Here is an 18,299-nt window from a genome sequence, read left to right on the forward strand (position 1 = left end):
TGCGGCTCTGGAGGAACGTGGATTAACTTTTTTCTGTGTGTGTGATTTCGGCTGTCTGGGTTTTTGTTGGTGGGGAAAGAACGCAACACTTTTCAACAGCATTTGACTACGTGAGTATACATGTGTATGTGGTGCAGCCAAGTCCAACAAAGGGGGGCGCATGGGGGTTGGGGGGTGCTGGAGGGTGGTGAGGTGGTTGTGGGGGGGGGGGGGGGGGTCATTTTGAGCAGCAACAAGTTCCTGGAGAACTTGACAGGCGAACACAGGGGCGCTGTTATAATGTGTATCTATTTGTCTGGGTAACAAAAAGGGCGGCCCGGGCTGTGCATTGCGCGCGTAATATGGAGGCATCTAAATGACCAGCTGTGCGAATGCGTAATAGGCCTATATGGCCCTTCGCCAAAGAGGGAGTCGGTTTTTTTCTTGCACAAACACGTGAATACGGATCAGTCTCAGAAGTTTTCATGTCTCTGGACATTGTTGCTCGGTGCCGATTTAAAGCTCTGAGCCGCTGAGCGCAGCCATCAGTCGCGGGGACTCGCGTTTCCCCGCAAACTTGGACTTGCCGTCGCTTATTTCAATCACGTAAGACCCCTAATGGCGTTGTCCGGGCGAGGGTGTTACGTATATGTGTTCAAGCTCTTTTCTGACAACGCAGCCTTGTTGATATTTGTCTCCTTACTGTAGAGCCGCCGAGGTGTTGCCTTGCACTGAGCAGAGTTTTAAGCACGGCCGATATTGCAAAGGGTTATTAGATTCATAAGTCAGGCGAAGTGGTGGGCGATCTACTGAGCACAGCAGAAGTTCTCATATGATGACTTCAAACAAGACACATTACCTACCAGCATCTGTTGGAGTGAGTGGATATTAAGACACTTGTATCTCCAGGACAGCGCAGGGGGAAAATGGTAAGTAAGCACTGGGAACACACGGCGTATTTTTAAAAGAAGAAAGCGGGGTGATGATTATACCGGTGGATAGTCGTGGATGCTGTTTAGTCTGGCAACGCATTGCTGGAAGGGTTGGACTCAGTGGCTACTTGAGAAAGTCAGTGATCGAGACCCGTGTCTGGTTGAGGCTGATGTTGACAAGGCTGATGTGAGGGGGGGAAAAGATTGTGAGGCATTTCTGGGCTGAGGATATGCTGGTACAGTGAGAGAGAGGTAAGGAAATATTACATTGTGTCTGTGCGCAATGTGTGGGGACTGGGAACGGAGGCTAGGAGGGCTGTGCGTGTGTGTAAGCAGGGATGGCTTTATATTTCATGCATGTATGTGTGTATGTATGTTCTTTATTTTGTACAAAGAAAAAAAAAGCAACATGTGCCACTCTGTGCCGTGACACTTGCCGAATACGCGTGGCAATGTAAGGAACAATGGGGGATCAGTGTGTTCACCAGCGGTGCCGGCTTGTAATTTGGCACCGACTATACGCTGGATGGAGCCGGCGTTTGGTGCTATAGGTGCTGGTATCTGGAAGGAAATGTCCGACTCACATGTGATCAAATATTAACAGGACTCGGTTTGGCAAGGGGGCGAATAATACACGTGACGAGACGCGGGGAATCGGCAGCACAATCACAAAGTGGGCACTCAAACAAAAGTAGGCTATATAGATATGTTCGTGGCCCCCTCTTTTTTGAGTTCCCCCGGCTGCCTGTGTGTGTGATGCTTTCAGCACGTTGGACAGAGGCACCGGAGTCGTGCGTGGACTAAAAAAACACCGAGTGGACGCCAACTCTCTTCCTCTCTCCTTTCCGTCCTCCCCAGTCCCCCAGTTTGACTTACAAGAAAAAGCCTTGGGATTGTTTTTTGTTTTCAACTTTTGGTAAGCTTATTCTACAGGGAGATCCTGTGGTGGGCAAATAAAAGTGGGCTTTTTTTTCAAAGAGAGAGAATAATATAAAATAGAGAAAGCCAAAAAGCCATTAGGAGATTGTTTAGTTTTTTTTTTTTGTTGTGAAAAGCAGAGCCAAAGTTTAAATGTGAGGTCTGGTGCTGTTTGCGCGCGGCACATCCTCGGTGCACTAACCCATAAGCCCCCCCACACTGCGTTAAACTTTTGGACATGCAAGTCTTGGCCGCGGAGATCTAACCACGCTGCGTAGTGGTTGTCAGCGCTTGTGAAGGTAAGAGCTCAATCCCATTGTTTCCATGTCATTCTTTTGGGTTCCTGTCGTCTTTTTTTATCCGCTGGGGGCTTTTTTTTCTCCCCTTTTTTTCTTTCTGGCTCCTCTCTCAAAAAATCAACTTATTAGAACCACAGCAGGCAGCGTGCATGCAGCCTCCTCGCCCCGGCACGGCGTCAAAACCTGGGGCACCGGTGAGCGAAATAACCGGAATGAAAGCCGATCCAGGTGATCCCGTAGATATTTTTCTATTCCATGTATTCTAAAAAATGGATTAATAACCTAGATTCATATGAAAAATAAATATGGATGCGTGACACATCCATTCATTCATTCGGGGTTTGTGAGAAACTGGGACTCGTGTTTTTCGTGCTTGGGATTTATTTTGCGTTTCCCTTTTTTTCCTGTTTCTTTTTGGAGTTTCCGAACAGTGTCTGCTGCAATATAATTTGCGTAATCGTTGCGTTGTGCCTAATCATGCTCGCTACATGGGACTTAAAGACACTGCAGTGATCCTTCCACGCGTGCACGAACTGGACTAGACTGGTGCTTCTATCCATCTATCTATCTTTCTTTCTTTCTGTCTGTCTGTCTGTCTATCTATGTATCCATCTATCTATCTTTATTTGTTTCTATCTATCTATCTATCTATCTATCTATCTATCTATCTATCTATCTATCTATCTATCTATCTATCTATCTATCTATCTATCTATCTATCTATCTATCTATCTATCTATCTATCTATCTATCTATCTATCTATCTATCTATCTATCTATCTATCTATCTATCTATCTATCTATCTATCTATCTATCTATCTATCTTTCCATCTATCCATCGTTATTTTTCCATCTCTCCTGTGCTGTATGTTTCATGTTCTGTCTGCATATCAAACCCTCTTGATTTTTGTTTTATTTTTTTAGTTATCGACCAAAAATAGCCCTATTCATACTCTTTACCTCTCTCCCTCTCTCTCCCTCTCTCTCTCTCTCTCTCTCCCTCTCTCTCTCTCTCCACCTCCCTCCATCGCCCCCCCACCTCCCGTCATCGCCATCAAATCACTTGTGTTTTTACTACGACCGCTCCACGGTTTCATTCATAAGGTGCTTTTCACTTCACCTGCTACCCTACCCCTCTCTCTCTCTTTTTTGTCCATGATGCACGGCTCCTGCTGCTGTGTGTGTACGCGTGTGTGTGTCGACCTGTAAAACGCGCACATCGCGAATGTGATAAAGATTATACAAATAATAATATTGATAATAATAAGATTCGTAGATTATTAATTGCGCTGCAGCTCGTTGTCATGTGTTGAGCCTGCAGGAAACACACGAACAGCTGTGTGTGTTTGTGTGTGCGCGCGCGCGTGTGTGTGTTATTCCTGTGTAAAATTACAATAAAGATGGGCGTGGTCAAAGTGCATCCACTGACAGATGTTATGGCTGAATGTGATGGAGAGAGATGAGATGGCTTGATATGCAGTTGTGCGGGTGGCATCGATTCTGCTCTTTCTTTATTTCTCTCTCTCTCTTGTTTTTTAAAAAAAACCTGTCACGTGACGCTTGTCATATAGATGTAGATGATGATCACGCGGATCTGCTGTGGGATTTGATTCTCTCCTGAAGGAATTGTACCCTTAAAAAAAACCCATCCTGCACCGATGCAGAAGCGCTGGATATTGTCTATTTCCTCTCTCTCCCTCCCTCTGTGTCTGTCTCTCACTCTCTCTCTCTCTCTCTCTCTCTCTCTCTCTCTCTCTCTCTCTCTCTCTCTCTCTCTCTCTCTCCCTCGTCTTATTTTTCCCTGTCTCTCTCTCCTCTGGTCAAAGATTTCAGATTTCCCATCCAAGACGAGGCGGCTGCAGGAGGAGAGAGAGAAAAGCCCCTATAACGCCCACTGTTTTTAATCAGGTCTCCTCTTACACGCTGCGTCCTCTAATAAATTCTCCCCCCCCAAAAAAAAAAATACGTGTCCAGTAAATCCTGGAATTACGTTGAAATTATCTCTGCCGTCATTTGTTTTTAAAACCTAACCCAGATCGCTTTCTGCACATTACAGCCTATTAGCCCTCATTTTATATGACAGTGAAACCAAAATAGATCATATTACTTACACCAGGCTGCCCGACATTCATAAAAAACATCCTTTAATAATAAAAGCGCTGCTGCGTCGCAATAACCTCCGTAATAAGACACGTTTCTGCCTTTTAAAAGAAACAAACCCGTTTATGGCTCAAATTATAGGCGATGAATAATTTCTACAACGAAACGGTGAAGGTTTTCGTTATTATAAGGTAAAAAAAAACGTCAAGAAAATAATTCTCCTGTTTGTCCGTAGATGGAATAGGAGATTTCTCGCGGAATTTGCTGATAAACGTGGTATTTTCTCTGCAGATCGCCTGTTTACTGGCTGTATTTTTGTTATTATCATTATTATTATTATTTATTTCTCTCGGCTGAGACGTGGGATTATGGTGTGGGCGTGGGCGTGTTGGGTGGAGGAGGAGGGATGAGCGGAGGCGGTTTAGGAGGGGTCTGTGGGGTGGCACGACACACTTTGTATGTATGAAGGTTTTTTTATAGCACTTTTCTGCAATGTACGTCAGCGGATCAGTCCTTAAATGGGGCTGCGCGCGTGTGTGTGCGGGCGTGCGTCTGCGTGCGCCCGCGCCTGTGTGCGTGCGTCTCCGCGTGTGTTATCTTTACCGAGAATCTCCCCCCTCTCTCTCTCTCTCTCTCTCTGTCTATGTCTCTGCACTCTCTCTCTCCCTCTCTCTTTCTCTATCTCTCTGTCTCTGCACTCTCAGCTCTGCAGAGTTGGGGTGGGCGTCAATAACAAACCTGATGGTAGGTTTCTCTGCAAAAAAAGATGAAATTCTGTCGGTAGGCTTATTTCTTTAACGAAAAATATTTAATTTAGCACTAATAAAGATAACAGTAATAATACGCGAGGTTTTTCTTGAAAAAGCTAACGTGTGTTTTCTCTGTAAATGGCCTTTGTGTCTAATTTTTTCCGTTGCGATCAATCCCTGCACTTTGGGAGCTAAATGGGTTTGGTAAAAATCTGGTTTTCAATTAAGCTCGTTTTATTATAAATCGTCTATTTGTTTTTAATAATTGTCGATTCCGGATCGCGCTGTGCCCACATGGAATGTAATAATAACTATTTATCCAGGCTAGTGTCTGATAGGACTGATAAATATAGGCTATCGATTATTTAGGAGGCTATAGATGGCGGAAATGTGGACTCACAGCGAGGTGCACGTCACGATATTTTTAGAGCGAATATTAATCATCTTCATCATCATGGAGATGTAGGCTTATACCTTCACCACTGCTGCTTTAGTCACCAGTCACCATCATCTTCATCACCGACACCTTCATCCAATTAACAGGCTTGTTTAAACAAGTTCTGGCAGGAGACGAAGCCTTGAACCTTTTTTTTTCCTCCTTAACCTTAAATTATCACTTATACGTCACAGTGACGTGACTGAAGTTTTACAGTGATGGAGCCCACGATGAGTTATTAATAAGCAGTGACAGTTGATGGAGTTCATCTGACTGGAAATACTTTTTATGTGTCCGACCACTGCGGGACCACAAGCAATCATGATGCTCTGCGTGCGCGTGTGTGTGTGTGTGTGTGTGGGCACGCGCACGTTTGCGCGCATGTGTGTGTGAGGAAATGTTCGGTCATGCCGACAAACCATTCAAGTGTCTCTCGGCATGTGAATTTACAGCACACAACTGAAGACAAGCAACTTCCAGAAATCATGTGTGTATCAATATATTGATGAATTCAGCTCTTCAGAAAGAGACTCAGGCTCAGATTGAGTTAGAACTTGGTCCGATGTGTAATTTCCGTCATTTACCTGTTAAAACTAATATCTGTAGTATCTGTATATTAGCACTTGGTGGCAGGATCTGTCACATGAAACCATTGGTTCAGTTTCCTGCAGCCTCCTTGTACATAGCAAATGAAATGAAAAAAAATGCCTTTTTCTTTTTGTGACTTGGAATTGGACAAACATTTCAGCGTTTCCAAGTAATTTAGCGGCGTGATTAGTGTGTTTTCATTCAGCAGCGTTCAATAACCATGCAAAGGTTATTGATGCTGTGGGGATATTGGATTGTGGGGGGGAGGAAGAGGTGAGAGAGTGGGGGGGTTGAGGGAGGGCATAAGCCAAGAAAAGAGACAGAGAGAGGATTAATAGCCCGTGGAGTGATTTTCAATCTGTACCACTGTAGAAATAATGTATCATCTGTGTGAGGATGTGGAAGGAGGAGTGCGTATATGTATGAAGCTTAGGAGACTGGTCTTCTGTGTCTGTCTGATGATTACAATAAAGGTTATAGTCATCACAGGAGGGATGATATTAACTGGGCCCTCCAGCATCTGATTAGAGAAGAACTTTACGTTTACGTTCACCAGTCTGGAGTTTTTCTCAACTGTTCTCCAGCTCACGCCTCGTCCTTTGTTTGACGTCATCCCACCTCATACAAAATGTTTTCTCAGTTGACGTGTTTTCCTCTCGGGGAGGAATGCAATTTCCCTTTCATCAAAATACCCTCGTCGCCTTCCTTTATCCCCAGTGAAAATGACATTTCACAAAATGTCATTTCGCCAAAGTTACATGGCTCCTCTCTTGCACAAGGAGGCATAATTCCACTTGTTAAGTGAAGCTTTCGGCAGTGCGGACCTGTCAGCATCGTGCTGCATTTGGCAAGAGGAAGCCTTGAAAGGTTATACAAGTGTGTCGTGTTGTCAGCTCCTGTGGAGGTTTCTTTCTTTCTGCAGCACAAACGGAGAAAAGGGTTGTGAGCAGGGAGGATGTGAGAGGAGACCGACCCGGCTGCTGCTGCACACATGTGATTTACACGTGTGCAGCCGTGAACCAGGTGATGAGAAGCTGTAGAAATTTGCCACACAACATGCAAAGACAAAAGGATTCAACCGAACACCTCAGATGGTTTGAAGTCATTGTCACTGGCGCCGTATTGAGAAATCTTAAACCTAAAGAAATCGTACACCTCAGTTCCGATGACCTAGTGCTTTAGCAGTTTTCAGAAAGACTCCTGGTTGCCAGGCCGGGGCCGTCGTGCCTCCGCTCGACCCTCGGTTGGATTCAGATGAGTCTGAAAGATCCTCACACTGCTCACAACTCCTTTGTGCTTGGACGTTTTACTAATTTCATTCACAAATTCAGTCCTTCAGGCCTCAGACACGTGCCAGCCCAAAGAGTCCTCTTGATACACCACCTTCAGTTGTGCAGTATTTGCAGAAATGAGAGGGACCATGTTGTTGTTTTTGCTCTTCTAATGAGATGCCAAGTGATTTATTTATGAATTACATGTTTGGAACAGCCCCCTTGTGCAGTGTGCATTTTTTTTCTATCCTCTTTGGAGTCATGTCGCTCAGTGGTTGCTGATGCAACTCTTTGTCATCCAGAGTTTGCCCTCACCTCCTGTGGGCCTTCGGGGAGGGCTATATCTATCTTGGCATATCCCCGGGTGTGTTGGAGGTGGGAGTGACTCATTAAGCAGGTGTGTGCATCCACTCCCATACTGCTACATGCCAAACAAGAGCTCTCCAGCTCATAAGCTCGTGCAGGGAAGAATCATGATGGCAATAACGCAAACACTTCACAATAAATCTTTGCTCTGGACCAGGGCCAAGTCACAGGGATAATGAGCCGCTATTTCCCCATTATGCTCACTCTTGTATTCATCAGAGGTGGACATTCCTAACGTTCATCACCTATTGAAAGGTTGTGGTTCCACTGACATCTTTATTTGAATTCTACATTATATGTGGATTTCATTGTCCCCGGTTTGTCACCGGTGAGGGGGAACTGAGTGTCAACAAGCCGAGCAGTTTGGTTCTCTGAGTGAGCTCTGTGTAGGTAATTTGAAGTCGTTTGTTTGGCTGACATTTGTTAATAATAACCTGTGAAAGCGGGTTACTACATTGCAGAGCACTTGCAGGGGAGTCATCCAGCTGCTGTGGAGATGGCTCACTTTAAAAACAAGGAGATACACAATTGTTTCCAGTAAGTTCACATCTCGGTTCGTCTCCAGTGCCCGTTGGCGTCCAAATGTTTTAGCACCATGTTCCAGCAGCAAAATGACAACACCTCCTCTGAGCTCATGTTCAGATGGTTTGGATTTGATAGAGATATACACACATTACTCTACTTTATACACCGTGTACACAGTATACACAGTACATTATACACAGTGTAAACGTATACGTGATCTACAGTGTAAGCAGTATACACAGCAAGGTATACACAAAGTAAATTATACATAGAGGACATTATTCACAGTATACAGAGTACATTATACGCATAGTACATTAACTGTATACAAAGTACATCATACACACATCAGAGTACATCATACAAAGTATACATTGTATATAGGATGATATTTTCCTGGGCTATATGAAGGATCTTTGAAATAGATGTAGGAAGACTCATACTGCCCAAAATGATGAAATAGCGAAGGTGTTCAAACACAAATCTATAACCTACTTTAGTCTCTTCCCTTTGGCTCATTTTGATATAAATCACCTCGGCTCCTCACTATCTGCACACCGGCACAAGAAACGCGTATTTTTATTTCCCTGAACATCTAATTTTACACAAATAGGGCATCTCTAAATGGCAGGCGCTGGATCACGACTTTGCTGGAGACGCGCTGTTACGCAAAACCTTCCAAAAAAAGAAACGAAGACAGAATATGCCACTTGGCTGGCTTCAGAGAGCGAATACGGAAGCGCTCAGACTGCTTCATATATACTGGGAGTCAGTGTGGTGTTGATGCAGGCTGCGCGGTATGCGGACAAACCAAAGCGCATAACGCACACTGGACGCGCATTAATAGTTCCGCCTCGGGGCTGTTTGAACAGGAGTTTGGTGGCGACCAGTCAGCCAGCGGCGGGTCACATGTTGCAGCGTCATTGTGTAGTAAAGTTACTGTAGTTGCAAAGAGGCTCCTCATTCCAGCTCCAGAGGTCTGTGGTCCCGTGGAGCTGCTGCTGCTGCTGCTGCTGAGGCGTTCCAGCATGCGACAACTTCAGCTTCAGACGATGATCTCCAAAGGAGCCGCGCAGCCATGGGAGTGCATTACCTCACCCATGCAATTTCCACCATCAATAATTTAATCTATTTGCTCCAAAGCTGAAGAGATATCCTGAAGCTGCTCGGGAGGGCGCACGGGGAGGAAAAATATCGCTTAAGTTAAATTACTCGGGGAGTTGTCCAAAACATCCCAGATGACACTACTGTCCTGTTGAATGGTCTGTTTTACGACTGGGCAGTGAGAGGTATGTGTTTGGTTTTTGTTCATTTGTTTGTTTGTTTTACGCACGGTTTTTCTGTCCTGTTTGTTTCAAGCACTTTGGCGGTTTGCTGCTGCTTGGGTGGGGGAAATATAATGATGTGTATGTGTGTTTATAGACTATATGTGTGTGTGTGAGGTGTTGGGAGGGGGTGAGGATGGTGGTGGGGGTGGGGGGGGTCTAAAAGTACCTCGATCAAGTCTGGTTATCCGGCGAGCAGACAGCGCTGCAGCCCGAGAGGGGATATGCGTAACCTTATCCTCCCGTTCATTAATAAAAAACGGGAGTTATTATGTTGATTGGGTTTCCAGTGGAGAGCACAGGCTCAGCAGATGTAATCTGGAGGAACACACACATACACACACACACATACACACAGTTGTTTCATCATGATTAGTGCAGCCTGCAGCAAATGTGACTTGTGGTTATTAGTATTTTCTCGTATAAGCAGCGAACTGGAGACAACCCAGCGTGTCCCTGCGTCATGCGTCAGCCACGTTTCAACATTTAACTTCATGCACATGAACAAACTCTTTGTTTAGGGTGGTAGTCTATATATGTGCTCATCTCACCTCCACACACACACACACACACACACACACACACACACACACACACACACTGCAGACAGGTTTTTTGCATTGTTGTTCTGGAGAGGAGGGGGGAAAAACTTTGATGAACTCATTAAGACTTTATAGGAAACCCGAGAGCTAAACGCCCAGCGACGTCGGCCAACACACACACACACACACACACACACACACACACACACACACACACACACACACACCCACACACACACACACACACACACTCCTCGCACTGAATAACTTCACACCACTGGATTAAAACAAAGTCCCATTTATAGAGCGCTGGGAGAAGAAGAAAAAAATACCTGGCCCATGTGTAACAGCTTTAGTTTGACAATATCTTGTCCAAGAACCAGCTGCATGCACGAAGGCTCGATGAATGGTGGTGTAATGATGAGTTAATGATGTTCTTTCCGAAAAATGCAAATTGGAGCCAAATTTCTCCTCTGAGTTGTGACTAAATACCATATAAGTCAAGTTTATGGCCAATTTACAATTACGCACAACAACTAAATGCTTGTGTGTCCTGGAAAACAAGGGAGGATATGTTTTTCTATCCATCTATCTGTCTGTCTGTCTCTCTGTCTGTCTCTCTGTCTGCCTGTGTGCCTGTCTAGATATCTATCTATCATTCTGTCTCTCTATCTCCAGGAGGGAGGGAAAGGGAGATGGGTGGAAGGCAGAAAAAAGAAGGATCTCTCATTATTCCACGGTCTCACACGACATCTAGTGGACATGTGGGGGTACTGCAGGCACCGTTGATTTGCAGCTGGAGGGCTGCTGGTGTGACTTCAGTTGTCAGGTTTTTTAGATTTAGTGATCCGTGGGTTCAATTGGACACGAGGGAATAACAAAATTCCACATTAGTGCAATGTAATGTGGAGCTTTGCACATAAAAGGCCTTACATTAGCATCAGTTGTGAATCTTACCAAGCTGCATGTGTTTCCATTGTGCACAGTGCTGGGAGGGACTCAGTGTGGGATGCATAAATCACTCAGCAGCCGGCTGAACCCTGGGCTTTCTGTGGCGGTGGCGGTGCTCGGCCTAGAGGCTGCAGGTATAATCCCTCAGTAATGCTCATCTATTACTAAACGTGCTCTGAACCGGTGTCAGATTGAAAACAGATCTCGGACAAGACGCAAGCTTCCACATGTGTCAGCCATTATGCTGCAGACAAATCCGAATGCCTCGGTTAAGTGCTGCACATTGTGGCGCACAGGGGGGTCCCTCGGGGGGAAGAAAATGTTTCATATCATGTGCCGCATGTGTTTCTTTCAAGCTGAGTATATTTGGCACACGTTGGACATGACAAAACTGGTTGCTAGGTAAATAACTCGGGCCCGACTGCACATTGAGCAGGAATCAAACAAAGACTTGCATGCCCACCCGGGAGAAGTGCTGGAGGAGGCATGAGAACAAATGTTCCTGCAGGTCACACATTTCCATTAAAACAAGGCTAGAGCACTTCTCCATCTCCCACCTCCCCCCCCTCGTCTGATGCTTATTTCGCCCTCTAACTGTTTCTGAGACGTCGTTGGTGAGGATGAAGCCATAAAGTGCGCGGACATGTGGAGGGAGACCGGGGGAACATTAGTGAGTGTGGAACAACACGGGCCCTGCCTGTCCTTTCATGCTTTAGAGGAACTTTTCAGCGTCTGTCAAAAGGAGACATTTATCACTTTAATCCCCACCTGGCGCACAGAGGCAACGCGCAGGCTAAGTTACAGATCCGTGCCATACAGGCGCGCTCTCAAAGCAGATGAACAGGTGGTCATCCAGAGACGTCAAACACTAGACACACACTCACTCACCTGCTCCTATTGTTGTCGTGCACTAGGTGTGTTGTCATGAATGAAAGGCGTATTTGAGAAGCGGCCGGGCCTCCTTTCATCTCCACTCCAGGTTATCAGCGCAGTATTCATGGCTGAGCGGATGAATGTGTGTTTAGAGTGAGCTCTTTTATGCGACATGTTTTGATAGTTGTTATGAAGCCGACTTTCATTTTCCAAAATGCACATTCTGAACCCTCCACCACCACCTCCTCCTCACAAGCGGGTCGAGACGGTGCGCAAAGTCGATTCTGCTGCAGACATTCCTCCATATGTTCGCCCCCCTCTCCTGCTTCCATATTCCTGCTCATTGTGTTAACTCACTTTTTTTTCTTTTTTTATTAACTGCGAAATCCAGCAGTGCTCATAAAGCCTCTCTCTCTCTCTTCGCTGGATGTATAAAACAAAGAGCAAACCAATCGGTTGTCACATTTAGCCCGTGGTAGATATATAAGCCAGAGCCTCTCCGCCGGTCCCATAGCAATTAAATGATTCATTGGCTTTATCGCATTTTAACAGGATGTTGATTGAGAGCATAAGCCATATTGATTGTCCTGATGGAAACAGGAAATCACAGAGATAGAAATAAAATCATTTGTTGTTCCCGGTGTGAGGATACCCGGGGGAATGGCATGCAATTGCACACCGTTGAGTGGCATTACCCCCCCTCCACCCTCCACCCCATCCATCCCTCCATCCCTCTCCCCTATGGAGACCTGGAAGAGACGTCATCTGTGGTTGTTATGCTGCGAAATGACGCTGGCACTCTCTCTCCACCCCCTGCTACTGCAATATTACCCCTGTGGTCTGTTACGGAAGATGCAGCACTCCTCGTCTGCACCATTTCCAGCATGAAGTTTGACGCCTGACAGTAATCAGCCCTCTCTGCCGTCATCCCCCTCGTGTGGAAGTGGAACCATTTGATGCTGATAATAATATCAGCCCTAAATGCATCCTACGCGTAAAAGCTCGTAACTGGGGGCCTCTCATCCCGTAAACCTACACACCTTTTCTTTTTAGTGTGTGTCTGTGTGTGTGTGTGTGTGTGTGTGTGTGTATGTGTGTGTGTGTGTGTCTGCTGGGAAGCCGGCACAGAAAATCCTCTTGCATGGAAGCAGAACCTCAGCAGCACTGCGGGGGGGGGGGGGGGGGGGGTGGGGGGGGGGGGGTGGGGGTTTATATATTGTCAATAAAAAGGGGCTTTTTATTGACAATATTTAATAACCATATAACATATAATCAGCTACTAATTCACATGCTTTGTCCTCATTGTTGTGCGAGTTGGTGACACACACACACCTTCCTCCTCACATCTCCCCCTGCAAACACACATCAGCCAGCCCCTCCCCATGCACCCCCCACCCCCCACCCTCATAACACGCACACTCTCACACTCACGGAGGAGCAGCGCGTCACCGAGCTCGGGGAATGAGTGGCTCATTAAGAAGAAGGATGTGATATTTTGAATAGAGACTGCGAGACTCCCAGCACATCTATTTTTAGAGCAGATATCTCTATGGCAGTCGCCGTGGTGTCGGTTAATTGCAGCCACGGCCCCAGGTACCAATTAAGAGCGAAACAAATGCATTTTAAGGTGCAGGGGTTTTACGCTCCTCCCTGTACTGTAAAGGTCCATTCTGAGTGGGGGCAGGAGAGTGCGTGTGCGGGTGTGTGTGTGTGTGTTTCTGCTGGGTGTGTTTTCCTGTATCAGGTTGGGATATGCAGAGTGCAGTCAAAGCCTCGGCCGGGCTATTTTTACATGAGCCTCAGTGGAAAGCGAGATCTAGATTTTCTTTTTCATTATGGTTGCTTTTATATCTCTGGCCGCTGGATGTCTACCGATTCACTGACTTCTGTGAATCCTAGAGCTCCACAAAGGTAAGGGATGCGCGTATATGTGCTCAGGCGACTCGCTGGTTAAGGATGTATGTTCAGTGTTTCGGTTCCACCTGGCTCGTCCTTTTCTTTTCATCCCCCCCCTCCTCCTCCCTTCCTCCTCCTCCTCCTGCTTCTCCTTGGCGGTGCTGTGCTGATCTTGTGAGCTGCTCGAGACTGGTACTTTACAGTGCGGGCAGAGTGTGACACATCTTTCTGTCATTCACTTCCCGTCCTGACATCCTTTCTAGTTCATCCTGCGGTGCTCTCGCCAGCCACCTGCCACAGAAACACACAGACAGTGTCCCTCAGCGAACGTCATGCTTCCCATTCACGACTCTGAGGTTTATTTTCGAGCACAGACCGATATATATATATTTATTATTTAATTTCTTCCCCCAGAAATAATACTGCAGCACCGTTTGTCTGAGCTGACTTGAACACAACATCTCCCATCACTAAGGCAGTGTGCGAGTGCTGCAGGTTCACTGTGTGATGCTAATGGCGATTTGGTCTGTGGGGTAAAGTCAAAGACAAAAGACAAAACCTGAGCTCTTCAAACAAGCAGAACAAACAGGAATACTAACGTAACCCTATGCAAACACATGTCTGAATACAGGCAGCTCACAGCTCACCCTCACATGGTTGGAAGCCCAAAACACATCTTTTCTTTCCCACCTGTCCAATTTTTAAATCAAAATACCAACTAAGAAGGCATGTAACTGCTTGCCCTAATATACAGGAAGTCTAAGACTATGGAAATCCAACATGTCGTAAATAAAGTTAAAAAGAAAGTGAGGGGACTGACAATTCAATGGTTCAGACAATCAGAGATGTAAGACAAGTTTGGCTAAGATAAGATAACATAACACAAGATAGGGTAGAATATGATAGGATAAGATAAGCTAAGCTAAAATAAGATAGGGTAAGATAAGATGAGATAAGATAGGATAGGATAGGATAGGATAAGATAAGATAAGATAGGATAAGATAAGATAAGATAAGATAAGATAAGATAAGATAAAATAAGATAGGGTAAGCTAAGATAAGATAAGATAAGATAGGATAGGATAGGGTAAGATAAGATAAGAATGAAATTTGTCCCGACTATAAAACTACACATCCTTTCACCCTGTAGAAATAAACCACACAGTTTACAGTTTAACACAGCAGTAAAAAGAGGCTCATAAATAACATCAAGCCTGTGAGGATCTATTGGTGTGATTTTTATCTTTTGTAATAAACAATCCCTCTGATGCTCCACACAGCTTTCGTGCGTCGCTGCCAACGAATGAAAATCTAAGCCAGACCTCACACAGGAACAGAGCGATTACAGTTTGCAAAGAGTTTGCAAACACCGATGACACTGCGCCAATATCAGTTTAATAAAAACACTTTGTGATTTCCTTTTTTTTTCAAAGCTACTGGCTCTCTTTTTGGCTTTCAAAGAAAGATGAGAGGGTGTAAATAAGAGGAGAGGCTCACATGCTGCATTATTGATCAAGTATAAGCTAACTTCATTGAAGAAGCTCTTTGACTAACTGTCTCGTTCTCTCTCTCTCCCCCTCTCCTCCCCTCTTGTTCTCTGTCTTTGTCTCCTCCTCCAGTTCCACCAGGTTAGAAGAGTGATGACCATCCTGTTCCTTACTATGGTTATTTCATACTTCAGTTGCATGAGAGCTGCGCCCCTGAGAGACGCCCCGGGCATGCGGGGCCATCGGACGGAAGGCTACTTGGGCGCCGCTGCGACGGCCGCACGAGGCCATGGGACTCCACAGAGTGGTGGTGGGCCAGGCCAGCGTGGGGAACTGCCCTCGCTCACAGACACGTTTGAGCAAGTGATAGAGGAGCTGCTGGAGGTGGAGGGCGAGGCGGCACAGCTGGGACAGGGGCCTGATCAGAGCCAGGGAGGTGGGGGCCCGTCCTCTGTGGTCAACGCGGAGAGCAAGGACGTCGACCTGTACGACTCTCGGGTGATGATCAGCAACCAAGTGCCTTTGGAGCCGCCCTTGCTCTTTCTCCTGGAGGAATACAAAAACTATCTGGATGCCGCTAACATGTCCATGAGGGTGCGGCGACACTCCGATCCCTCACGGCGTGGAGAGCTCAGTGTGTGTGACAGTATTAGCCAGTGGGTGACAGCTGTGGATAAAAAGACGGCAATAGACATGTCTGGGCAGACAGTTACCGTCATGGAAAAGGTCCCTGTCCCCAATGGCCAACTGAAGCAATACTTTTATGAGACCAAATGCAACCCCATGGGGTACACGAAGGAGGGCTGCAGAGGAATAGACAAGCGGCATTATAATTCCCAATGCAGGACAACCCAGTCCTACGTGCGAGCGCTTACCATGGATAGCAAAAAGAAGATTGGCTGGCGGTTTATAAGGATAGACACTTCATGTGTATGCACATTGACCATTAAAAGAGGGAGATAGTGTATAAAATGTATAGATTTTATTGAAGAGTTTAAAAAAGAGAATAAAGAGAAAATATCTATTTGTATATATACATAACAGGGTAAATTATTCCGTCAAATGAAAATTTTATGGACTGCATGTAAAAAAAGATGAAGTTTATACAGTAAAAGTGATACTACAGTCTATTTATTGAACATATTCATGACCTTGTAAACAATTAAAAAAAATCTGATCAGTCATTTGCGCCCAGTTTAAATTACTATATCACATTCCTCAAGACATTGTGATTTGTTTACGTTGCCAAGAATTAGAAAAAATGAAGGAAAAAAAAAAACAGGCAAGGAATGAGAGAGGACGGTTCCATCTTCAAAAGCTTGCATGCTGCTTCAATTGTGAATCGAGAAATTATCCACTTACAAAAAAAAAAAAGGATATGATGCTGACCAAAAAAACCATTCCGTTTACATATTCAGCAGAAAACAACTTTCCTCTCAAGTAATTTATCTGTTTACTGTTCTAAACTTCTCAAGGTAATGTTGAAATTACATACTATGTCAAGGTGCTGTTGTCAAAGCTTTGCTGTTTATTTTTTTATCCCCACCAGAGGACAAGATATATATAAAAAAATTATATATATATATATATATATATATAAAATTTATTCATTGACATGTTTCTGGGTTAATATTATTCATTTTGTATGTTGTGAAGTTGTTTGCAATATTAAACTGAAATATTTGAAGAAATAAAAATGACTATAGGCAACTGAAAAACAAAATCAATGTCGATAAAGTTTCAACAGTGCATTTTTAGGTAGGATAAACTTTATTATACAGGCAGGCAGGCAGGGACGGGGATGCCTGGCACACACATACACACGCATGAACGTGCACAAACCCTGCTCTATGAAAAAGAATGGAGTTGTTTCATATCGCTCTCACGGTAAAGAAATAATATATAACAGCAAGGGACTGATTATATTGGGTAATATCCGGGGAAAGCAATACAGACAGCATTGTGGGTGGAGACGTTGTATATTCAGGAGCTTTTACTGTTATGTTAAGGAGGATCAAAGTAGAAAATGCTATCAAACCACTCATTGCTCCCACCAGCACATCACTTGATGACAGACTTATGGAGTTTGATTCTTAGGTATTTACACACAGCTGTTCACAGCTTTATTGATCTATTATTAATATCATGACTCCAGCTGCAGTACAAGAATTCAGAGTCACAAGAAAAACACCTACACATGCAAGCATGGACAGGTACCAGTAGGCTAGGGGTGCACAGGAATTATGCCTGAGTTTTGACAGTGGCGGACTTTCCCCCCACACACACATTTGTGTACATTAAAAACATATACACCCACCTTTTATTTTATAAGTGCACGATAATCCCATTTCTAAATCTCTCACAAAAGAACTATCATCACAGGTTTTACGTGGCAGAACATTCACTGTGGTCCCGAGGAGAAGTCATTCGAGGTAACCAGTTTGGTGTCGGGGTTATCAAACACAGACGCGGCCTTATATCAATACTCCCTGCAGCACACTATAGCATATTGCATTACATCATTATGTAGACAGAGCCCTGTGCTTGCCAAGTTTACATTCCACAGTTTGAGATTGCATCAAGACAACAATAAAATCTGCTTGACTTCACTTCCACACTCAAATGATGACATATTTCAGCGGTGATACGTGAAAACACGGAAACAAGACCTTCAGTTACTGCTGTGTTTGTGGTTCGTCTGATCCAACCGCCTCATTTTACTTCTCCTTCATCCACCTGAAGGTAAGTGTAACCTCTGCGGAGAACCAGATCTGGCACTTTGGGAGATTTGGGGGAAACAGATTGCTGAATAGAGGAATCTTTTTTTGTGAGTGGAGAAAAAGATGCTCCACTTTCTCCTCTGCTTTATCTGGATCCTCCTGAGAAGCCCGAGACGGAGATGCTGCGAGTTACTTTTATAGTACAAAAGTGGAGGATAAACACGGAGTCGGAGGAAGATGACGAGCATGCAGTATCTCAGATGACCCACTCTCATAAATCTCCAAACAAAGGGTACTTAGGTTTCTCATCATGGCTGCACAAGCCAAATAAGAAAGAAGAT

The 18,299-nt window shown here is 44.9% G+C and overlaps 1 protein-coding gene across 1 annotated transcript; it reads left to right on the forward strand.

Annotated features, from left to right (window-relative positions):
• Window positions 1-15,376: 15,376 nt before the first annotated feature.
• Window positions 15,377-16,201, forward strand: bdnf (brain-derived neurotrophic factor). Its single transcript, XM_061068796.1, has one exon. The coding sequence runs from the start codon at window positions 15,392-15,394 to the stop codon at window positions 16,199-16,201; it is 810 nt and encodes a 269-aa protein (XP_060924779.1). The 5' UTR covers window positions 15,377-15,391.
• Window positions 16,202-18,299: the final 2,098 nt, after the last annotated feature.

The sequence above is a fragment of the Limanda limanda genome, chromosome 3 (genome assembly GCF_963576545.1).
Source record: "Limanda limanda chromosome 3, fLimLim1.1, whole genome shotgun sequence".
NCBI lineage: Eukaryota > Metazoa > Chordata > Actinopteri > Pleuronectiformes > Pleuronectidae > Limanda > Limanda limanda.

Coding starts and splice junctions, on each gene's coding strand:
- bdnf (XM_061068796.1), top strand. CDS start 15,392: ATGACCATCCTGTTCCTTACTATGGTTATTTCATACTTCAGTTGCATG.